Source organism: Canis lupus, chromosome 34 (assembly GCF_048164855.1).
Source record: "Canis lupus baileyi chromosome 34, mCanLup2.hap1, whole genome shotgun sequence".
Taxonomy (NCBI): domain Eukaryota; kingdom Metazoa; phylum Chordata; class Mammalia; order Carnivora; family Canidae; genus Canis; species Canis lupus.
In genome coordinates this window covers 25,872,364-25,897,022 of record NC_132871.1, presented here as the reverse complement: position 1 = coordinate 25,897,022, position 24,659 = coordinate 25,872,364, and the positions used below count along the sequence as shown (strand labels likewise).

Here is a 24,659-nt window from a genome sequence, read left to right as displayed (position 1 = left end):
ATGTAGTAACTAAATATTTGACTAGTCATGTCTTATTTTGTTTATTAATAAACTCATTAAAAGAAAGTGTCTCTTACATGGTGAACAGGAACAAGTGAGCTATGAAAGATATTTTTTTAAGCAAAAAAAATTTTACAAAAGGAACTAGAAACAGCAGTTCTGCCAGGAGAGTATCTGGGTGGATGGGAGACAGGCCTGGGAGGGACACTTGTGTTCCCCTTAGACTTTGACATTTGGGACCATGTTCACTCATTACCTATTAAAATACTCCCTGGGTCTAATCAAGAAATATGTTCAGTGTCTGTACCACTGTTCTGATATTGTAATAATGAAATTGGCCTCTTTCTCTGCAGCTTCAGATTCCTCCCAGGATCTTCCTTTCACCCCATTACTTTCACCGAGTTCTTCTGCAGGTGTTACCAACACGGCCAAAACACCCCCTGGATCTGGGTCTGATAGTCCTGAGAACCAGAGGCCAAGAGAGGATGCAGTGAAATACCTTGCTTCTAAGGTAATCTGCTCCTGTTCTAGGGGAGCCTTCGGGGGAGAGAGAGAGAGAGAGAGAGAGAGAGAGAGAGATATTTGTTTGGCTTCTGAGAAAGGAATTTAGAGATCTTAAAACAGACACAATTGCTTAATGCAAAAACGTAGCTCTTGTTAAATAGTGATAGAGTACTCCAAGTAAAAGGTATTAATGAAAATACATATCTACAGACACTGGCAGTGGGCTTTTTATTCATCTTAAACAATGGATTGAAAGAATTCCTCAAAGCAGCAGGTCGTATCTCCGGTGCCACAAATCCATCCTTCTAAGCATGTGCTGGTGTTCCCTTGGTGCCCAGAGCAGGAAACGGGGAGCTTTGAATGTGACCTGGGCCCCCACGCCTGTGCTCCCTTGCCTGGGGACTTTGATTCCCTGCGTCCTTCTGTCAGAGGTTTCTGTGATGGTAAGGAAGACTCGGCTGACTTTCCCTTTGTGGATTCGTAGTCACCAGGGTCCTTCTGAAATCTTCCATCTGCTCAGCATCTGTCACACATTCATAAACCACCCTCTGCATTAGAGCAATGGCATCACTCGCTCTTGCTTACCTGCTTGGGCTCCCTGGGCAGCAGTGGTGTGAGTTTGCAAAGCTGAGGAACCTGAGGTGGCTAGTGTGAGGAGCATCGAGTGACGGTACCCCCTGGGGCTGACTTTGGGGCAGACTTCTCAGGTGAGAGCCGCTCCTCACTGGCATTAGTAGCCCTGGCCACTGATTTGGGGCAGTCATCTGATTAAAAATGGGTGATCTTGGGGACACCTGGGTGGCTCAGTGGTTGAGCGTCTGCCTTTGGCTCAGGGCGTGATCTCAGGACCCTGGGATCATGTCCCACATCAGGCTCCCCACAGGGCACCTGCTTCTCCCTCTGCCTGTGGCTCTGCGTCTCTCTGTGTGTCTCTCATGAATAAATCAATAAAATCTAGGGATACCTGGGTGGCTCAGCGGTTTAGCACCTGCCTTCAGCTCAGGGCATGATCCTGGAGTCCCGGGATCGAGTCCCACATCGGGCTCCCTGCATGGAGCCTACTTCTCCCTCTGCCTGTGTGTCTCTGCCTCTCTCTCTCTCTCTCTCTCTCTCTCTCTCTCTCTGTCCCTCATGAATAAATAGAAATTTTCTTTAAAAAATCTTAAAAATAAATAAATAATAAAAAATAAAATAAAATAAAATCTATTAGAAAAAAAGAAAAAACCACCACACACAAAATGAGTGATTTGAGGGATGGAGTATAGACTTCAAAGCCACCCTGCCACAGTGATTTTTCAAACCACTTTGTGACCCACAGTAAGTGACGCACGTGACACGGAAGACCTGGCACATGCCATAATCACACAAACTGAAGCAAAGGTGTTTTAGGGCTTTACTTATTCTCACAGCCTGTAAAATTCAGTTTATGAAATGGAAACAAGCTGCCGTGGCTCCAGATTGATTTGATGGCTCACTGTGGGGTCGGCAGGCTGCTTTTGTCAGACCCCGTGCCGGGCAGACCGTGGTGCCCACTGTCTCAGTGGTGGTCTGTACAAGCCCGAGGCTCCTCCGTGTTCCCGCGGTCAGTCCAGGGGAAGGTGGGAGAGCAGTTGGCTGTCCTCGGAGTGTTGATGATACATCTAAGCTAGAACTGAAGTCACGTGACATTTCCGACTTGGCCACATCTACTTTTGCCACTTTTTTTTAAGGGTCTGCAGACCTGGGATATAATCCCAGAATGTCCCTTGACTGCCTCTGTCACCCTGGCAAGGCATTTAACCTGGTGCCGCCATCAGCTGTGAACCAGACCTCATGGGTTGTGTAGCGCTCAGGGAAACAGCAGGCACTCACCCCCTTCTGAAGAACAGGAAGTACAAATACATTTTTACCTTTTTCACTCTTCTTGCCTCATAGCCCTGTTCCTCCCTTTATTCACATGTGGAAGGGTATGAGTTTTCATGTATCTACAGCAGTTTTCTTCCAAGACAGTTCTGCATCTGGCACTTTTCCTTGGGCTCTCTAATGAGTGGCCTGCTGCCACTTCAAATCCATCCCAACAGAGGTGGCAACTCATCCCTCAAGTGCTTGGGCAGGAACCCCTCTCCTCCTATGTGTCCCTTCACGTGATTGGCAGACATTTGGTAATTTCTGATTTTGGTCCTACAAACTGTGTAGCTGTTGAATTTCTCCACAGTGCCAGGTGTGGGGTGGGGGCTGAGGTTTTGAACCAGGCCGCCCGGCCCTCCTGCCTGGGAAAGAAGGCAGTTGTGACTTTCAGCACGACTTTCCTAGCTGCCAGCTTAACCTGGTTTGGGGGAAGCAGATAAGTTTCCCAAGGAAATGCTGCTGTTTTTGAAAGCAGAAATGAAGTGAATATGGCACTTCTGGATATTGAGTACTTTGGGATTATTAGGAATTACTGTAAGCCAGGGTAGGCTTTAGGTTTTATGAATGAGTTTTATTCATTTATTTTCAATACAGAGTAACTGGTGTTGATCTCAGTGCTAATCACGATGGATTTGTGGCTGCAATTAAAAGTCTGCCCAGATCTTGGCAAACCGTGTGAATAAGAGAATAACTGAATCAATTAAGCAAAATAATGACTCCGTGTTGGTGAATAGAAGCAACCTATTTCACTGCTGTGGCAGATGGGAACGTCGCATCTGTTTGGGATTGTGGGGGGAGCTTGTGAAGGAGGGGAAGGCAATGCTGATGGCTCTGCTTCTTGCATAGGTCGTGGCCTACCACTACTGCCAAGCCGATAACACATACACGTGCCTGGTGCCCGAGTTTGTGCACAGCATTGCAGCTCTGCTCTGCCGGTCCCACCAGCTGGCTGCCTACAGGGACCTACTGATAAAGGAACCCCAGCTACAGAGCATGCTGAGCCTCAGGTCCTGTGTGCAGGACCCGGTGGCTGCCTTCAGGAGGGGCGTGCTGGAACCACTCACCAGCCTAAGAAATGGTACTTCTGAGCAGCCACCCACACCCTCTCTCTTGTTAGGAGCCTAGAGTCCCCAGGAAGGTCCTTCAAGGGACTTGGGTGGGAGTGAGGGCCGGTACCCGGGAGGGTGTGGGTGAATCTGTGTGCTCTTTCCCAGAACCATCTCCCTGAAGCTCTTCCATGCTTCTTGAGTGATGTAGTTTTAAAGGAAACCTCTCTAATAAAGAATTAACTCTACAGTTGAATATTTCCAAAGGAGCTAATTTGTAACCGGAGGTTATTTAGGTGACTTATGCCCTAGAAACTGTTGCTTGCATATTTTATATTCATTCCTACCTAGTGGGGGAGTACACTGGTTGAGGGGGGAACTTGCCAGCATAGGTTTTTTCAGGGCCTCTGCTCAGTTGAGTTGAACCTAAAGGCTTTTCTAGAAGTGTCTATTTGATTTCTTTCTCTCTTTTTTTGCCCTTGAAATAACTGACCAGGTAAGGGATCTTAATGCTTTTACAGGTTGTATTTCTTACCCTTTCTCCTCCTGGTTCCTCACCTTTTGAGCTTAGTTTACCTGCCTATATAGCACTTCCCTAGAGAAAAGGGGATTGAAACAGATAAATCATCATTTTTCCTCATTTTCTTGGGCAGAAAATTGGTGTTAATATGTGGAAAACCAATTGAGGCTTCCTATTTTAGACATCTATAAAAGAGAAGTTCTCTCTACTGGCTGGCTGTGTGCCTTGGGCCAGATGCTTCTCCTTTGAGGGTCAGTTTTTATTCCTGGCATCCATTGACAGAGTTCTATGGGGGAGGATCCAGAGTCTTTTCCAGAGTTAATCTCTGTATGTGCTAGTTATCTTAGCTGTAGCTCACCCCAGTGACGGGAGTTTATGAAGAGCTAACTGTATCTATATACCTGGGTGAAATCCTGTTAATGTGTATAATGCAATATGTTTCTGAAAACTGTTTTATGAGATTTGTTTTTCTCTTGGATGTGTGCTTTGGTTTTCATTATAAATTTAATAGAAAATATGCTGTGAAAATCATTTCTTCTGCAATACATGTAAACCTTTTTAGTTTTCCTTAATGCTTTATAGTGTACATTAAAATACACTGGGCGGTGCCATTTTATAGAAATGTATAATTTCTTAATTAAAAAATTATTTTATCCTTTAGAGCAGAAAATTCCTGAAGAAGAATACATTATTTTGATAGATGGCTTAAACGAAGCTGAGTTTCATAAGCCTGACTATGGAGATACGCTTTCCTCATTTATTACCAAAATTATTTCTAAGTTTCCTGCCTGGCTGAAGTTGATTGTGACTGTAAGAGCAAATTTTCAGGTAAGAAAGAATTCTCCAATCTCTTTGCAAGACCCCGTACCCAAATTTTACGGTGTGATTAATAACATAAATGGTTATAAAGCATTTAGCTGCTGAATTGAAAACTATATTAGGACTTTGAAATATTTAGTCCACAAAGCCCCAAATGGGTGAAACCAAGCACCTTTTTACCTTCCGAGGCACATGAATCAAGGTGTCAGGAAAGTCTGCTCTTAGCATTGCACTGTCCCTGCACTTCCATAATGCAGGTGTCCAGCCCTGGATGTAATTCAGTTTGTCTACTAGAGTTTAAAGTTATTCCTACTGGAGTGCCTGGGTGCATCCAGGTTCAGCATCTGCCTGGCTCAGGTTGTGATCCTGGGTCCCGGGATCGAGTCCCACATCAGGCTCCCCTCAGCGAGTCTGCTTCTCCCTCTGCCTGTGTCTCCACGTGTCTCCGTGTGTCTCTCATGAATAAATAAGTAAAATCTTTAAAAATTTTTTTTTAAATTTATTTATACTGGTAGGTATTTGTATGGGGTTGCAGTGCGACTTTGTGTTTTTTTGTTTTTGTTTTTGTTTTTTTTAATGAAGAGACAAAGGAAAGACTTTTTCCCCCCAAAGGAAAGATTTTTAAGGCCTTAAAGAAGATCCATTTTATTTTCCTCATAAAACTTAAACCACTTGCAGCCAGATGAAGAGTTTTTTTTTTTTTAAATTCTCTTCCTCATCTTTCCCCTCGTTTGAACCCTAAATCCTATCTTAACAACCTTTGACTCCTTCCCTCTACCCCATCCTTTTTTAGTAAAGACATTACTCTTAGATTTTGATTTTTGCCCTTTTATGATGATGTCTATTTAAAGATAGCATTTGAGTTCTTTCTTTTCTCATTAAAAGTGGCATTAGGCCTCAGCCAAGCTTGATGTTTTGTTTTTATGGCCATTTGATTCCTACCCTTTGCAGTCATTTATCACACAGGAAGCAGAATTTGGCAATCGACAGAGCAAAGGAGCAGGAGTCCTATATTTTCTGTACTAGCTGTGTAAATTCTCACAGGTTTGTTAGCATCTGTGTCAAATGGGAGCAATTAACTCAGCCTGCCCCCCGTAATTATTACATTCAATGGGGACATGGAGTTAAATTCTTCAGAAATGATAGTGGGAAGCTTAAGGAAACAAACCCCAAAAACTCTTCTCCGCTATGAGGTATCAGGAGAGTGCTCATCTTTAGGGTGAGGGGAGCGCGGGGTAGGAGGGGACATGGGGCTTCCGGGGAGCTGATGATGTGCAGTTTCTAGCTGCTGGTTACACAGATATGTTTGACTTTGTGAAAATTAATGACCCCATGCAATGATGGTTTGTATGTTATACTTCTGTTTAAAAGTTTACTTTGGAAGAACAGCAGTTTAAAAAAAAATAGATGGTAGGCTATACTGAAGGTAGGCAGCTTTGTCAGGGCAGGCTGGGCCGGGGCAGTTTCGGGTTTCCTGGCTCAGTCCTGCAGTCCCAGTATCTGATGCACGATGATGGATGTCTCTTATCTCAATGTCTGGCCGTGTTCTTAGATACACAGTGCTGGTTTGTGTCTTTCCTTGTTGTATAACCTCTGCACAATATAAGGATTATGGGTATCAGGTCACCTCAGGGTCTCCCTGCTGCTCTTTGCTGGTGTGGCCAGCTCTGGGCTCCTTACGTCTCCCTTGGCTCTGAGTCTTCGGATGAGGGCTTCGAGAAAGCCATTATTGATTCGATCTTGCATCAGGATTTCTTTCACATAAGCTTTTTATCTTCAACTTATCCTATTACACGTTTTAATACAAAACAATGAGTCCCTGTAATCCATGAAAATCCTCCTTGAAAGAAAACTAGTGAGTCTGGTTTGAAATGCAGCAAACATAAAAAAAGAAATCTCTGCGGAGTGACACTGTGGGTTTTTGGGTTTTTTTTTTTTTTTTTTTCCTTCTGCAGGAAATTGTAAGCACGCTGCCTTTCGTCAAGCTTTCCTTAGATGACTTCCCTGACAACAAAGACATTCACAGTGACCTGCATGCCTACGTCCAGCACAGGGTTCACAGCAGCCAGGACATCCTCAGCAACATCTCCCTGAACGGCAAGGCCGACGCTGCCCTGATCGGGAAAGTGAGCAGTCACCTGGTGCTGCGGAGCCTCGGCTCCTACCTGTACCTCAAACTCACCCTGGACCTCTTCCAAAGGGGACACTTGGTCATCAAAAGTGCCAGCTACAAGGTGGTGCCTGTGTCTTTGTCCGAGCTCTATCTGCTGCAGTGCAACATGAAGTTCATGACCCAGTCTGCCTTCGAAAGAGCACTGCCGATTCTAAACGTGGCCCTGGCTTCCCTCCACCCCATGACGGACGAGCAGATCTTCCAGGCTATTAATGCGGGCCACATCCAAGGGGAGCAGGGATGGGAGGACTTCCAGCAGAGGATGGAGGCTCTCTCCTGCTTCCTCATTAAGAGGCGAGACAAAACCCGCATGTTTTGCCACCCGTCCTTCAGGGAGTGGCTTGTGTGGAGAGCAGACGGTGAAAACACAGCCTTCCTGTGTGAGCCCAGGTAGGCGGCCCTTGCTGTCCGCTCTGCAGGGAGCCTAACACAACTGCGGAAGGGACTTCAAACACAATTCACCTTTTTCTCCCCCTTTCCCTCCAACAGTTCACCTTTTTTAATAGGCAGCACCCAGTGAATAATTCAGTAGGGCAGTGGAATATCCTGCATACTAAAAAAAAAGCTTCCTTCCTTCCATTGCTAGAATTTTGGGATTTCTCAGTATATTTGATGAGAGAGAAGCTAGGCAACACCTGGTGACCTTTCTTTGCCATCCATTCTCTTCTAGACCTTGGGTCCTTTATGGGAATCATGGGAGAGTGTGGTGCTGGCTCCGGGGAACAGTGGGCTTCTCCAGAGGCTGCTCTCAGCTCAGTTTCTTCACCTGCAGTCTGACCTTCAGCACCGCTGCTCCCTTGCCACCTCTTGGGCATGCAGCATCTTGTCCCAGGGACCAGATATGTCCACGGGCCCAGAGAGGAGCACAGAGATCACATCTGGCTGCCTTATTTTGCATTTGTGGTTCAGCATGGTGTAACAGATTGGGATTCGGGCTCAGCAGGACTCAGGTTCAGATGTCAGATGACCCGTTTACAAGATGATGCTGGGGCAGCTGCATCTAGGACCTAGCGCAAGGTTCCCCTGAGGATTCGCGGGCGCCCAGGATGCAGTTCTCCTCACTGCCCAGGGGAGGGGAGCGGCTAAGCCTGCCCCCTGTGGAGCCTTGTGCTAGTCAGAGTGCGAGGTCAGGGAGGGTGAGGGTGCAGATGCTTTCATCTCTGTGTAAGGGTAGGTTCCTGTCCCACCACTCTGCCTGGCCCTGGCCTGTGTCACTGCTGTATTGATGGCTTCTGCTGCCCGTGAGTTGGAATTGCCCCTGTAACAGGGCCAGCAAGCCACTGGACTGTCCCCTATGAGCTGAACCGAGCATTTGACCAGAAATGAGATGGTAAATAAGCATTTGTGAGCCGCACACCACCTTTCTCCCACGAGGACGGACTTAACATTGACCTAACAGGTCTGGCTGTTTCATTTTGTGGGTAGTGTTGTTTTCTTAGGTAACATTGGGTTAAAGTTTTGTTCTTTTGGGTCTGGTTTGTGGTAAAGAACTGTAACTTCTGGGTTATTTAGCCAGACTATAATAACTAGATGAAATGTGTGCCATTTTATATTTGGCTTACTTAGCCGAGTGAGATCATTTTCTAGGAAGATAGGTTGTAGTTGAGTGTGTAGAAACATAGAAACAAATTGAAAGATTTCAGCAGGGCATATAGATTTGTTACTGGGGTTAGAGGCAGAGGTAGTTGGACTGGATTCACTGTAAAGCATCGCTGTGGTTTGGGTGGTAGGTGGCACTGATATTATGCAGCTTAGGGCACAGCTGACCACCCGTGCTTGGCAGATGTGTACTCGAAATGACAGGCTTCTGAGTGCTGATGCATTCCAATACGCAGGCATGGGGACTTAGCCAGGGTGGGACCAGGACTGGACCAGGGCAGGAGAGATGTGTAGGGTGCAAAGTGTAAGCAGTTGCTCCTTCTTGGGATTGTACGCATCAGCATTTACCCAAGACCCCTGTAGCTCTTAAACTTCATTTAGCAGATAGAGATGGTGGAAGGATGCTACTGGATGCATTTCAGCAAAAGTTTTTGCAGACCCACCATGTATAGAGTACTGTGGCAAATACAGAGATTCCTGGGACAAGGGCCTGGCTCTCAAGGGCTTCCCATGCAGGAGGGGGAGGTATAGCGGTGACCATGTGGGAGGAAAACACTCCACACATGAATTTCAGGAGGGAGAAGCTTCCAGCCAGGGAAGACCATTTTTGGAAAATGTTTCACATACATGAGGACATTTGGGTTGGACCTTGAAAGATGGGTCGCATTTCTCTTCCCACCCCAGTTAGTTGTAATTTTGCCCCAATTATGGAGAAGCAGCAAAGAAGAACCCAACACCCAGACACAATGACATTTCACTTTTTATTTCTGCCTCTTTCCATTCATTTCAAACATTCGCCAAATGAAATTTTCTATACTAAAATCCCCAAACTGCTTTTTTGTTTTTTCCTTAACACATCATGGACCCTTAGCCAGCAGTTCGGTCGCTTAGCGAGCATCTTAGTAAAGGATCATTTTTCAGAGTTGTGCAAACCTTGTAATAGGTGAATGATAATGTGCTTTATGGTACCCTTACTGTGGGGACTGGCAGTTTCTGGATTTACTTATAAATGAAGAAACCTATTGCGAATATCTTGGTGCTTTGCAGGAAAGCAATAGAATTTTCCTCCCAGGTCTGATTATTCCTTGAGTTAGAATTACAGGAGCAGAATTTAAAAGATAAAGGAATAAGTTGATTAGTCTTCATTCACATCACCTAGACTGTTTTTTTTTTTTTTTTTAAAGATTTTATTTATTCATGAGAGACACAGAGAGAGGCAGAGACATAGGCAGAGGGAGAAGCAGGCTCCATGCAGGGAGTCCAATGTGGGACTTGATTCCAGGACCCCAGGATCACACCCTAGGCCGAAGGCAGATGCTTAACCTCTGAGCCACCAGGTGTCCCAACACATCACCTAAACTTAAACATCATTCACATTTCATTACATCTGTTATTTTTTTTTTTTCCTGATAATAAGTTGTAAGTACCATTTTATCCCTAAGTAGCAGACTATGGACCTCAAAAAGACCTATTCATACTTAACCACAGCACCATTGCCACACCTAAAATATTAATACTAATTCATCAGTATTATCACAGATTTAGCTGTGGTCAAATTTCTCTACTTCCTTCATATTTTTCTGGTATGTTTGAATCAGGATTCAGATAAGATCTATGAAATGTGTTTTATGGTGTCTTTTAATCTATAGATTTCCTCCTCCTCCTCTTTTTGCTTTGTCCTTGCATTTCTTTAAAAGAATGACAAAGGGGCACCTGGGGGATGCATTTGGTGAAGCGCCTCTTGATTTCAGCTCGGGTCATGGTCTCAGGATTGTGAGATCTAGCCTTAAGCCTTTTGTCAGGCTCTGCACTGGGGATGGAGCCTACTTAAGATTCCCTCTCTCCCTCTCCCTCTGTCTCCAACCCCTCCTTGCACTCTCTATCTTAAAGAAAAAGCATGACAGAGTAATTTGTCCTGGATGTTTTCCTATAATCTGAATTTTGCTGGTTGCATTTTCATGGTATTTAATGTGTTTATCACCTCTATTTCCTGAAATTGGTAGTTAAATCTAGAGACTTGATCAGATTTTATCTTAAAATATTTTTTGCAAGGATATTTAATAAGTGGTAGGTCTGCTTCCATCAGCATGCCCACAATGTCTTAATGTCTCTCAGAGCCACTGATGATCATTTCTCAGATCCGTCAGTTCGTTAGGGTTGCACAAGGGGTTTTAAAATTTGACCATCTGTTCTCTTTTTTTACATGTCACGGACTTGAGGAATGAATGGATAGGATTTCAATAGGTGGAATGATGCTATTGCAGACAGGAGGAGTTGTCCAAAGCATCATGTCAGAGTGAGCAAGTTTTATTCTGGCAACAAGTCTAATTTGGCCAGAGCTTTTGTCAAGGAATGGAGGAGTTAACAGAAGGATGTGCTAGGGAGAGTGGACTTTAATCAGTCATCTGTGGAGAACTGTAGTTGAGCAGGTTTAGAATGCCAGTTGTCTACATGGCCCGGGAGTGTGGTGTGTGGAGCATAGGGATCTGTGTAACAGGCCGCCGGAGACTTGGTGGACCTGGCTTGGGGGTGCAGAGGGGTAGAGGCTGGCCCTGCTGACAGGAGACAGGTGGGCACAGTGTGGCCTTATGAGCAGAGTCAAGGAGAAGGAGGTGCTATAGAGGATGTTGAGGTGTTAAGCCTCAGAAACCAAGAGTGGCACTGGTCTTAGGCAGAGTAAGAAAACCAGAAGTGTGGAACAGGTTTTGTAGGGCAGGAGCTGGCTTTTGCTTAACACAACTTGAGCTTGTGGGGTCAGCAGAACCACAGTGGACAGGTTCCAATGGTGGGGTGAGCAGGGGGGTCTGAAGGCTGGGGAAGTTGAAGATGCAGCATTATGGATGAGAGAAGTGGTGAGGGGACCAGGTGAAGAAGAGTAGTTATCTGAAAGGAAGCTCCTGACATCTGGAGCATGGAGCAGGATTCCAGGAAGGAGGTCGGGTTGTAGGAGCTGCTGAGAACTGAAGAGAGATGAAGACTAAGAGGGAGCCCATGGCTTCCTAGTGAGGGAGGAGGTCCTCCATCCTTACACATTCCTTCCATCAGGCAGTGAGAGGTAGAAGAGGAGAGAGCCAACTTCCTGGGATGAGGTAGAAGGGTGGAGAGGATCAGCAAGCACACAATGTCTTGATGCCTCTCAAAGCCACTGATGATCGTGATTGCTGAGGACTGTTTGTGGAGGGGAGAGGTTTTGTTTTTAACACAGGAGATGGAGATGGTGTTGAGATAATGTGGGGCAGCATAACTCGTGAAGAAGATGATGTTGGAAATGCAAGGGGATGGGGGCAGGGAGTGCAGGCAGCTTGCCGCCTCTGTATTCCCGTTGAGGCCTTTCACGGCGGTGCCATTCTCCCGAATCTTGTTTACAGCGCATCTCCTCTGGTTGCTGAGAGCTCCTCCAGGGAAGCGCCTCCCATTGTTCCCCAGGGAATCCTCAGTATCAAGCACCGTGCAGGTTACGAGATGAATGTTAATGAATGAATGAGAAATCATGGTGAGCTGATCAAGAGTATGCTCTTGCACTGGAGAGACTGTGGTTCAAATTGCCACCATGTTGTTTACCAGCTATTTGATCTTTTGGGCAAATCATTTAACTTGTCCAGGGCTCTATTTCCTCGTGTAAACAAACTGGGAATTATTATACTTAGTGGTTCACAGGGTTGTGGGGATTAATGAAATAATTCAGTTAAGTTTTTGCATCTCGTATATAGTGAAAGCTTGACATATAGCAGCTTTGGAAAATGAACAGACTTATGAGTGCAGGTAGACTTACAGGGGGCACGTGATCCTGAGACCAGGATGGCGGGAAGAAAAGGTAAATGGGATATAGAGGAATGCAGGTATTGAGTGATTACATGGTGAATTGTCTCCTCAGAGAGGCAGGAAGCCACATGCTTAGCTGAGATGAGTAGTAGAAGCCTTTGTTCCAGCCACTGAAGGGTGCATGGTCATCCCCCCATAAGAGGCAGCCGTGGTACTCAGCCACACATGTCTATGTGGTGGACATGGTTGGCCTGGTCACCGAGCTCGGCAGACTGGGGGACTGAAGATCACTTAGCTTATGGCTGGGAGATGTGGGCCGGGGTGAACTCTGGGACCTGCCCCTGGTAGGGACTAGGGAGGGCATGGGGTCTTGGAGCGCTGGCAGGTGGCAGACAGCAGGAGGGCTGGGAACATGGGAGGATCTCCTCTGAGAAGGAAAACCCAAGATTGAAGTCTGGGAGGTGGAGTGTGTGCAGAGCAGCACAGGATGTGTGCTCATGGAAGAGCTCCGGTCCCTTAGAAGACATCGTACAGAACACTGTCAGCAATCTCTTGGTCTCCACTTGCCTTGATTTCCTCACCTCTAACATGGTTTATAACCTATTTGAAAAATAGGCATGCAACTGGATAGCTAAACAGTATTAAGTGATGCATGCTTTTAATCATCTGGATTAGCACCTACCAGAAAACATTTGAGACCGTGCATTTTTTTCGTGATCTTTATCCTTTTCTCTACAACTACTTGCTTCCCCCAACTCCAAACAGCATCTCAGAATTGTCAGGTTGAATAGAAATGAGAATAATTCACATTGTATAGAAGTTACTGCTGTTGGAGTAAGCAACTCTTAGCATCTTTCCCAGATTGGCTCACACAGAGGCATACAGCCCACAGGAGGTAGAATGAATCTTGTAGGTGTGGGGAGCCGTACTGGGTAGGATGGCTCCTTCATGAAAGGGTTAGTGGGGGATTAGTTGGTAGTGTCAGTTGAATGTCCACCGCGTGCTCAGACATAGCAAGCCCACTTGCACATCGTAGCTTTCTTCCCGTGACAGGAACTGTATTCCATCCAAGCCTAGAATTCTAGGTGTTTCTCATTGTGAGCTGTTACTTTGCATGGCTTGATTTTTTCTTTCCTTCCCATTTTCTGGTCTTCTCCTTTGGCCAGATCTACTCCCAGTGGTAATTATGCTGAGGGGAGCTTGAATTCCGGGTCCAGTGATGGTTCTACTCCATCTGTACATCCTTCCATCCAAGAAATACATATATGAATGGTTGCTAAGGGGCGGGCATTTGCTCAGGATTGTGACTATCGATGTGCCTTAGGCAAGACCCTTAATCTTGTGGAATTTACATTTTTGTGAGGGATGTAAATAAACAAGGTGATGAGTGATGGATGAGGGACAGAGAGTGGGTGGTTCCAAAGATAAAGACCTGCCCTGTGCTAGAGTTTATAGACATAGAGGTCACTCCACAGAGCGAGGGGAATCCAGAGAAAGGCCTAAAATAACGTGAAGAGTAAACAGCATTGGCCGTCTTTTGTCAAGAGGCAACTTTTCTCCTATTTTGTGCGGTGATGCTGAAGCCCCAGGAGAACAGTTCAGAACCATGTGGAGATGTTCACACCTAACACACCTGAGAGCCTACATTCATGGAATGGGGTCTTCTGTTGCCAGCCTTTATGTTTTTTTCTTCTAGGAATGGGCACGCTCTCCTGGCATTCATGTTCTCTCGACAAGAGGGCAAGCTGAACCGCCAGCAGACCATGGAGCTTGGCCATCACATCCTGAAGGCGCACATCTTCAAGGTGAGGCACACCATGCGAGGAAGGCTTTCATCATCATTTTGAAGGTTTTTGGTTTTGGAGATTTTCAACAGCTCTCTCAGCCCTCCCAGAGCTTTCCAGGAGCCCCATTTGTTTTTCCTCCTTTGAATCTCTTTTAAAAAGTTCATTTTCATGTCAAGATTCCATTTCATTCATTCCCCTTTGTTTCTTGGTCATTTGGTTGGTGAGGAGCCTGAGCTGTATCACCTGTGGAGTATAGCACACCCTGGATTTTCTCATCGTGTCCTTATTTCTCATGGACTAGTTTAACATGTTTCTCTTTGCTCTGGATTTCCTATCAGGTAGTAGTTATATCCAGAGGCTTAATCAGGTTCAGAATTGATTGTTGCGCATGCGCGCGCTCTCTTTTTTTTTTCTGTGGGCAGAGTGTCACAATTACTTTAGAGTTTAAACTCTAAGTCTGTAGGGGGTTTCTTGCATCAGGAGGTATAAATTTGTGCTTACTTCTCTTAGCGACTTTTTACCAGTAACTACTGGACTCTTCATGGAAGGTTGTAGGATGGTGATATTCCAATGTTTGTTCTTCCTTTATTTGATTGTGGAACTTCTATACAAGAAACGTTCTCCTCATTGCCATCTCTTTCCTCAGATGTAGTGTATGTAGCAAAGGTGGGCTCATTTCTTGACTGTTGGTTTTACGGAGGGAAGTCAGGCTCCTAGGTCCGGTGTCTTTGGGCCACAGCATTTGCCCTCCATTAGTGCCTGGCTGCACCCTCCCAGGGGGACCCCTTGCAGCCTGATGCACCCTAGAAAGGAGATGATGACGCCCATTTGTCTCGTATTGCTTCCAGGGCCTCAGTAAGAAGACGGGAATCTCTTCGAGCCACCTCCAAGCCCTGTGGATCGGGTACAGCACCGAGGGGCTGTCTGCTGCCCTCGCCTCTCTCAGGAACCTCTACACTCCCAACGTGAAGGTGAGCGAGCCTCTGCACGGAGAGCCAGAGCCCTCCACCCCCGCCCACATCCCTCCAGCAGTCCTGCCTCCCCCTGCCCTCCCCGGGTGGTGGCCCGAGGGGCTGGTAGAGCTCCAAATGCTGCTTTTTCCCTGGTCTAAATCTCACGGGCTTTGAGTGCCCCATTACTGGTTCTCTTCTAGAAGTTTAGCTTTTGCTTGGGCAGGAAAATGTGGGCCGCCGTGTGAGCATGTGATGACTCTTTCAGAGCGGATGTGATAAGGAAGCAATGCACAAAGGAAACCAAAGGTCAAAGGGAGATTTCCAGGGAAAATAGATTTTTTTTAAGCGTCCTGGGTTTCTAATCTGGATTGTCTCTTTATGGTTCATAGGAAATTAAGCTTGATGAGCGACAGTGAAGCAATAGGTACACAGAGAAAACATTATTGCTAAGAGTCACGTGTAGATGTGTATTTGTAACCACGCAGCATGTAGCAGCAGTCCGCCCGCTGTTGGGCAAGAGCGTCCTCACTCTTGATCAGTAGCTGACTGTCACACTACTCTGCTGTGCTTTGTAGAGTAGATTTCCTTCCTCCTTTAACCATATCTAAGAACCTAAAACACGTGAAGGCCAAGTGTCTGAGCAACAAGGAAGGGCTCATTCCCAAAACCAGTGTGGGGATGACTGGTGTGCATTACAGCAGCTTAGAGCCATCTTCTCTAATACAAAGTAGAAAGATCACGAATGTCTCCCACTCGACGTGGCAGCCAGGCTCCTGGCCGTTCAGCCCCAGGCCCTGACATGCCGTGCTGCACACAGAATCTCCGAAGTGCTTTCCCAGGGAGCCAGGTCCTCCCCTTCAAACATCTCCGAGAACACAGTCATTCCTTTTTCCCCCTCAGTAGCATGAAGGGTGAGTATAGTAAGTCGGTGGGGGAGGGCATGTGAAGAGTGTCCCAGGGACGCTTCTGGGGGACTCCCCCACCCCTACTGTCTGCACATCCCGCCCCCAGCACCCCAGCTGTGCATCTAGGAGTGTGGATCTTGCAGAATGCTTCGTGGGTAGATAGAGTTGTGCCCTCTTTCTCCCTCGTCTGCCTTCCTGGTGCCCAGAGAGGGTAGAATGAGCAGACTGAGGAGCCCAGGTGCAGGATGTGGCATTGCTCTGCTGGAGCCCGGATGCCCTGTGCAGCAGCTCGGTGTTGGTCAGAGAAAGGCCGCCGTGCCCAGATGGACACACGCTGGGGCTTTGCCAAGATAGAAGCAGTGCCTGGTGCAGGCAGACTCAGCCCCGTTAGGGCTCCAGGCTTGATGAGCAGAGGGCACCTTGGATTTCCGCCTGACTCCCCTCTTGGCTGGGGACCTGACAGAGAAGCACCCTGGAGAGCCGCTCACGGGCACCGGGTGCCCTGCCCCGCTCCCTCACTTCCCAGACTGGCCGACGGAACTGACGTGAATGGTTTGCCAGGTCGTTGGATAGGGACGCTGGTTCCTGTAGTTCAGGAGAGCTAGCTCTTACTGATCACAGGGAGTCTTCCTTCCGGAAGCAAGGAAAGGTGGAGAACGTGCCTGAATTTAGATTTCACGCGGTGAAGAAGTCATATTAAGAATTTTTGTTTTACTTCAATTTTATAGAAACGAGAGTTGAGGTTACTGTGATAACATTGTTTCATCTTTCATTTCAGCTAAAAGTATATCTTTTGGCTTCTCCGTAATTGGTAAAATTCTGTAATGATGAGGAAGAAAAATAGTAAAAATGGCAACATCTGGTTTCACTACCTGAATGAATTACAGGCACAGAAGAAGTTACTCTTAACGTGGAGAGAAGTCAGTGGGAAGTGTCATACCCTGTTGAGTATGAGTTTTTAAGGCAGTAAACTGAAAGGTACAGCGTAAGAATGTAATGAGCTTGACCCTCCTGAGATAGTAGACTTTCCTTTTCAACATACTCACAAATTTAAGAGTTATTTATCTTTGTTTTATACAACTCCAGTGTCACCTACATCCACACGATGCCCAAATTTATAACTTGGTTATAGAATTTTAAGGCTTTCCATTATCCTTCCGTTTCTTTTATCTTTCAAGGAAAAAGAAAAGGGTTTTCACAGAATCTTGAACAAATTACAGTAATTTAAAATTATGCATGCAATTAAGGAACTTTTTTTAGAGACTATTAAATGTTGTCATACAGGAATGAATGTCATTTTGTGCAATAATTGCAGTTTGCCACTTTGGTAAATTAAAGTGACTTGCACCAGAATGATTACTTAGTAGATGAATTTTAATTTTACTGGCATGCCAGTGATTTCTAGCAATATAGTCTCCCCTCACCAGGCCAGGGTCATGCCAGCCCACTGAGGTCCAGGCCACCTGTGCCTCTAGGCTCTCACCCAGCGGGTGGTTTTCTCACACGGTCACATATGAGTGGCAGCCAGCCAAGGGCTTCCCAAGGCTGTGGACTGGGAAAATTCAGGCTGTGATTGTTCCAGCCAAGGCAGAGGTGGGGAAGAGGAAACAGGAATGAGGCAGGGACTTAGGTCTGACTTCCCTTGAAGGAAAGGATCCAGTCATATTCTGCATGACAATTAGGCAAGACAGGTGTAAAACAGTTGTGTTGTTGTGAGCTTGTGGGGTACTTGAAAAACTGAGGCTCCGATGCCATTTCTATTTTCCATGATCTCATTGGCTTTGCCTGTCTCTCCCAACCCCCTTTTTTATTTTCTTGCATTTGTTAAACCAGAAGTTTATAGGCAATATTGCCATTTCCAGATGTTATCCAGGGAGAGCTTATGTGGTGATGATCAGGAAATTTCTGTGTGGTAAGGAATAAATGTGTAGGATGAACCATTAAACCCCCCTCCTTGAATGCAGAGTAACCTTAGCTGGAGCTGCTGGAGCCACTGGACCTTAATTAGCTTGTGCGCAGAGCTGACCTGTGCCTTACCCCTCTGAGTCTCTGTTTTCCCACCTGTCAGACTGCAGGCACCAGAAGAGCCTGTCTCACAGTGATCAGAAACCTCATCAAGATGTTACCACTTGTGGAAGAACATTTGGCATCTATTGCATGATATTAAAAAACAAAATTCAACCGAGTACATTTGAAGATGTAATTGGCTTTATTAAGGGATTCATGACTCGGGCAGCATCCCACCTGCATGTAGAGGGAGAGGGGCATCTTGTACACAATGCAAGGTGTTCATAGGAAGGAGAGTGGGGGAAGAAAGTTACAGCCAAAGTAAAGACGAGACTGTTCCAGGCAAGGTCACCTTCCCTTAGGAGAAAGGGCAGGGGCCCTCTGCAGGTTTCTTCCTCTTCCTCTGGCGGATAGAGAAGGCCCATGGGAAGATTACGTCAGTGGTACTCATCGGAAAATTTCATATATACAGGTTGACATTTGTGGAGGAGGTTGAAACTGCAACCATGTTAGGTTTGAAAGCCCCGGTTTGGGATGTGGCTTGGCCAAGGTACACCACTTTGACGTGGTTTTCTTCTTAACAATGGTCAAGTGAGTTTTTATTAGGTTTTGCCTACTTTCAGGGAACTGAGACTCTACTGTAGGCACCTGAGAACTTCTGGATGTGCCTTTGGTAGCTGTTAACAGAAGCTGCCTACATCTCCCCTCAAATAAGCAGGAGATTTCCCTGCTGCTCTGGGCTAGTGACCGCAAGAGGTACCTCTGGGTTGCCAGGCGCCTGGGATAGAGCTCCCTTCTATGCCTTCCAGGGATCAGGGACCAAGGGTTTTGTAGCTCCTACAGAGTCTGTGAAAGGTGACCGACAATAGCAATTAATATTTTTTTAGCACTTACAGGATGCTGAGGGCTGTGCTAAGGGCTATAGCTGTGTGAGGCATGTTTTTGTTTTGTTTTTTTTTTTAAGATTTTATTTATTCATGAGAGACACACACACACACACACACACACACACAGAGAGAGAGAGAGAGAGAGAGAGAGAGACAGAGACACAGGCAGAGGGAGAAGCAGGCTCCATGCAGGGAGCCCGATGTGGGACTCGATCCTGGGTCTCCAGGATCAGGCCCTGGGCTGAAGGCAGCGCTAAACTGCAGAGCCACCAGGGCTGCCCAGGCATGTTCTTTTTTAAATTTTCACAGCAACTCCAAGAAGTGAAATACTTTGGTCCGTTTTTCAGATGAAGACACTGAGGCTGGAGGCAGTTGGCAGTGTGCCCCAAGTCACACAGCGGAAGGGTGCCAGGCTCAGAGCAAGCCTCAGCTTTGCAGCTGCATTTATCATCTGATGTGTTTACAGCCGTGGCTGCCAACGAGAATCCCTTGGGAGCCTTTGGCACCATGGCCAAGTCAGAATCTCCAAGGGTGGGCCACCAGCATTGGAAACTTTGAAGCTCCCAGGTGGTTTCAGTGTGCAGCAGGGTTAAGAACTGTGGGCCAGGGGAAGAGCCATCAACCGACGGGGGTTAAGTGACAAAAATACCAGCAACATTACACCAACAAAGGAAATATTTTTCCCAAGAAGCAGATGAAGTATGAGTTGACGACAGTTATCTTTTGGAAAGCTCTGCCTCTAAGCACAGACCTTCCAGGGAAAGTCTTGTGAGGAATTCAGCAAGCAAATACTAAAAGTGCACCTTCCAACATTATTAGCAGAGTACCTATTAGGTGGAATGGGATGGCACACTGTTGTTTCCTTAGGAAGCAACTGAAGCACAGAGAGATTGTGTAGTTTTTGGAAAAACGCAGCAGGCTCATTGGGTGGTGGATGTAGTGATCAGAAAAAGCAGGTTATTTTTCTGGGAGTCTTGTGCTGCTGACAGTCCAATGAACATTTTAACATGTTCTATTTTTCTTTCAGGAACTCTTCCTTGTAAAGAAGAGTATTTGTGTTTACTTTGGGCATTACTGTTAAATTATTTAATTTTTATTTTTAAATTTAATTTTTATTTGATTTAAATTTAAAAAATTTTTAATTCTATGATGATTGATTAATTGCCAGAAAAATGAATTTTCTATTTTTATTTAAACAGTGAGTTTTCAGAGTGTGGACTGCTCACCAACAGCATCCATATCATCTGGGAACTCATTAAATCGCCTAGTCTCAGGCCCTACTCCAGGCCTACTGAATCTGAAATCTCTAGGAGTGGGGCCTGAGGATGTGCATTTTAAGTGTCTTTTTTAAAGAAAAGGTTTTTGTGGGGTTTTTTATTTTTAATCTTGGTCAAAAAACCCCATAAAATTTACCATCCTAACTGTTTTTAAGAGCAGAATTCGGTAGTGTTACATATACTCATATTATTGTGCAATAGATCTCCAGAACTTTTTCATCACATAAAACTAAAACACTGCCCTCCTTAACTCACTTCTTTCCCTTCATCCCCTGGTAAACCCCCATTCTACTTTTCTCTCTCTAAATTTGACTTCTCTAGGTACCCCCATGTAAGGAGTGTCCGACAGTGTTTGTCTTTTTGTGACTGGATGTTTTTACTTAGCGTCACGGCCTCAAGGTTTATCCAAGGTGCAGCACAGGACGGGAGTGCCTTCCTCATAAGGGCTGGATGATATTCCATTGCATGGACGCACCCCTTCTGTTCCTCCATTCACGAGTCCACGGACATGTTAGTTGGCTTCCACCTCTTGGCTGTTGTGAATAGTGCTGCCATGAACATGAGGGTGTAGAGATCTCTTTGAGATCCTGATTTCGTTTCCATTGGATATATATTCCCAGAGGCAGGATTGCTAGATCTTGAGGAAGCTCCGCCAGCAGCTACCATTTTAGATTTCCACCACCAGGAATGTGCGTCATCAGTACCTTCCCAGGCCGTACTGTTGCACACTCTAGTTTGAGAACCCCTGGTCTAAAGTAAGGATGCCGTCTCTCTCTCTCCACAAATGCTGTTGTGACTGATGTTGACGTGAGAAATTAATCTTGTTGGGGGGACATCATCCAACAGGTGAGCCGTCTCCTGATTTTGGGAGGGGCCAACGTGAACTACAGGACGGAAGTGTTAAATAATGCCCCGATCCTGTGCGTCCAGTCTCACCTCGGCCATGAGGAAGTGGTCACTCTGCTCCTGGAATTCGGCGCCTGCCTGGAGGGAATGTCCGAGAATGGCATGACCGCCCTCTGCTATGCTGCAGCAGCTGGCCATATGAAGCTAGTGTGTCTGCTGGCCAAGAAGGGGGCCAGGGTAAGCCAGTGGCATTCCCTAGTGAGTGGGGAACAGGGGTGGGTGGGGGGAGATCGTCTTGGCCTTGCCAGAATTATCCATCAGGGGGCCAGCCTCTCTACTTTGTCAAATTGCAACAAGTAGAAATTGCCACATCAGCAGAAAGGGTGAGCTGCGTGTGCCAGCCATTGCCTGATGCTGGTGCTCGGTGCAGCCTTGGGGCGAGAGGGGGTCATGTGTTTTGCTCATAAGCTCTTAACTCTGCTTGTACTGCCCAAGGGGAAGCAGACCACCAAGGACACCCCTGGCCACAGGCGGCGGGAGTGGGGGTCATCCTTTCAAAAGCCTGGAAAGGGTGACCTAGAGCTCAGCCACAGATTTTAACACGGCGCTGGATTGGTTGAAAAGATTTTAGGTGTTTCATGTTCTTTCCTCTCTTCAGCCTATTCCATTTCATTTCATGTCTCTTAATACAGTGAACTCTGTGGCTCTCAGAAGCCGTGTGCTTGGGCGTGCTGGAGCTCCGGCCTGCGGGAGCTGGACAGCCCAGAGTCCTCCCTTCTCCCTGCCCCAGGGTGTAGGCGCAGCTCGGAGCCTGTGTGCCTCAGGCTCCTCCTCTGTAAAATGAGCAGGACGACGGTCTCTAGCACAGGGCAGCTGTGTGACCGAGCGCTAAATAAATCTAACTGTGTCATTAAACAAGTTCCTGTAGGACCAGTAAGGTTAAGAGATTAAATGAGAACAGTACCCAGCTCGTGGTAAACTCTTCAGGTTTGCTATAAGCATTTCATTGGAAGAGAGGGGATGTGCTTTTGAAAAACAATAGAAATAAATTGCTGGTGTTTGTCTTTATCATTAATTACGATATTTATCTTTATCCTATGTCTTATCCTTTATCCTATGTCTTTTTCATTAATTTAGGATATTTCAACAAAAAGACATTAATTAGAATTGCAACTATGGGAGTCTTTTTGCTTTTCCCTCAAAAACACAACATTTGGGACGAATGAACTTTAGCTCACAGAAGGAGAGTGTTGCAATTAAGCCTTCCCAGTGAGTGCATTCGTGCCTTCATTACTCCCATCTAAATTGTGGCTTAGCTTTTTTTTTTTTTTTTAAGATTTTAAAAATATTTTCTATTTAAATTCAGTTTGCCAACATATAGTATATAACACAATGCTCGTCCCATCAAGTGCCCTTTTTTAAAAAAAATTTTTTTGTTTTAAGATTTCCTTTATTTGAGAGAGACACAGAGAGAGAGGCAGACACAGGTAGAGGGTGATGCAGGCTCCATGTAGGGAACCCGATGCGGGACTCCTAAGACCTGGGATCATGACCTGAGCCAAAGGCAGATGCTCAACCACTGAGCCACCCAGGCGCCCTTAAGTGCCCTCCTTAATGCGCAGTTACCCCAACCCCCTACCCACCTCACCTTCCGCAACCCTTTGTTTCCCAGTTAGGAGTCTCTCGGTTTGTCTTCCTAATTTTTCCCCACTCAGTTTCCCTCCTTTCCCTTATAATCCCTTTATGGCTGAGCTTTATTCAAGGCTGGCAGGCCCTCTCCCATTGCAGCTGAAAGCTCTGTGGGAGGAGGCTGGGTGTCATGTAGGTGGCTCCTGCAAAACTTTTGGGTGGGGGTGCAGAGCATCTCCAGAATTTGCAAGTGGGTGAGGATGGACTCTGGGTTCCTCTTCCAGTCCAGTATTCCTGGGATTAGACAGGGAATGACACATCCTCTGCTGCCTCTTGGACCCGTAGGAGGTAAGCAGCACTTAGACACTAACTGTGGCTAGCTGGCCTTCCTGGCTTTGAGGCCCCAAGTCTTGTGCTAACATATCCCAGGTCATCTGCCTGTGTGTGGCCTCCCTCCCCAATTAGATAGCCCTTAGGGTCCCTCCCTGCTCTTCCTTGTTCATAGCTAGAGTTTCCAGATCCCTGCCTTTGCTGGTTCCCCCGGTTCAGTGGGAACTGCTGGTTCCCCCGGTTCAGTGGGAACTGCTTTATTCCCCCAAATCCTAGCTTGCCACAGCAGATTTAATTAGAGACTGCTTGCTCATGCAACCAACGTTGGGAAGCAGAGGTTTTTGGCTGAGATTTTGATCTGTGTCCTCGCCCATGTCTTCCGGAGAACTTGGAGCTCTAAGTCATTTGCTGGAGAGACAAGAATTGAGGGTGCCCTGTGTAGATCTACACAGGGTCCCGGTGGCCTGGGGTCCATTTACTACAAGGAAGTCATTCAAATGGAGATTCAGTGCTCTAGAGCAAGTTGCATCAGAAGGAGAACCCCACAAGCATCTGCAGTGGGCTGGGGTTTGTGCATTTCATTTGGGGTGCACCCGGCTTCTCCATGGAGGGGTGATACTAAACCCTGACCTTTACCTGCCTGCCAGGTGGACCACTTGGATAAGAAAGGCCAGTGTGCGCTGGTGCACAGCGCACTGAGGGGGCACGTCGACATCCTCCGGTACCTGCTGACCTGTGAGTGGTCGGCAGGCCCTCCGCAGCCGGGTGCGCTGAGGAAGAGCCAGGCCCTGCAGCAGGCACTGACGGCGGCCGCCAGCATGGGCCACAGCTCGGTGAGTTGCGCCACGAGGTCCCTCCTGGTGGAATTGAAAGCCATAGCTCGGTGGGTCTGGCATTGCTTCCGGTCACCTTAGTTGCCAGCCTGTGATGCACATAAGGAATGAAAGAAAATGAGGATTTCAGGAAAAAGCAGTTAGTGTGACTGTGTGTCGAGACCTTCTGTTGGTGTGCCACCCTTCCCGGAGGGAGCTCGGATGCCAGGGCCTCGGTGCGTGTGCACGCTCATGCATGAGGGTGGGGGGGGCCTCCTAATGTTCTTTGCCTGCTCTTGCCAGGATCCCAGTTCCTCTTCTGTCCTACATTTACCCTCCAGTGTGGCTGTCTTCCACTTTTTTCTGTTTGATTCATTCTTTTGTCCTTGTGATCTTTAAAAAATAATCACATGGAATACTAGTTCTAAAATTGTTCTTGAGTATTTGAAGCATTTTTAAAAATAGGACTTCAAAGTTCTGGTAGCATGTAAGAATGCTTGTCATTCACAGTTCCCGCACCGAAGGAAAGCCTCATGTAGTAGTTAAACAGAACACTTATTTTTGGTAGGTGCTGGAACTTCTGAGTTTTGAGGATTTAATTGTCATCTCCTGACCCCTGTGTCTGGGGATCTAATAACATTTTACCTGTTCTCTTCCACCTGTTTCTCATTCTGGATTATGCTCAAGCAATTAGAGTTGCCAGTATTAAGGTTCTACCCACAATGATTTATCGCGAATTTGGGTGCAAAGCCAGCTAGCTAGCTGGCTGACTGGCACTTAAGACACAAGGGCAGACACACGGATGTGGGCGCGCACACACCCATGTGCACACCTGTGCATGCACACGGACGCATTGAAAGCTGGCTTAATTTTGGCATTTAAAACATTAAAGGTACACATATACAGTATTTAAGCC

The 24,659-nt window shown here is 46.5% G+C and overlaps 1 protein-coding gene across 1 annotated transcript in view; it reads left to right on the top strand.

The window, feature by feature from the left end:
* TANC1 (tetratricopeptide repeat, ankyrin repeat and coiled-coil containing 1) overlaps window positions 1-24,659 on the top strand; it is a 223,452-nt gene that overhangs the window by 172,896 nt on the left and 25,897 nt on the right. The window contains exons 11-18 of the mRNA XM_072811229.1: window positions 354-511; window positions 3,238-3,469; window positions 4,619-4,785; window positions 6,732-7,339; window positions 14,007-14,115; window positions 14,946-15,068; window positions 20,973-21,209; window positions 23,579-23,764. Of these exons, the coding sequence (XP_072667330.1) occupies window positions 354-511; window positions 3,238-3,469; window positions 4,619-4,785; window positions 6,732-7,339; window positions 14,007-14,115; window positions 14,946-15,068; window positions 20,973-21,209; window positions 23,579-23,764 (1,820 nt within the window). The remainder of the gene's footprint in view (window positions 1-353; window positions 512-3,237; window positions 3,470-4,618; window positions 4,786-6,731; window positions 7,340-14,006; window positions 14,116-14,945; window positions 15,069-20,972; window positions 21,210-23,578; window positions 23,765-24,659) is intronic.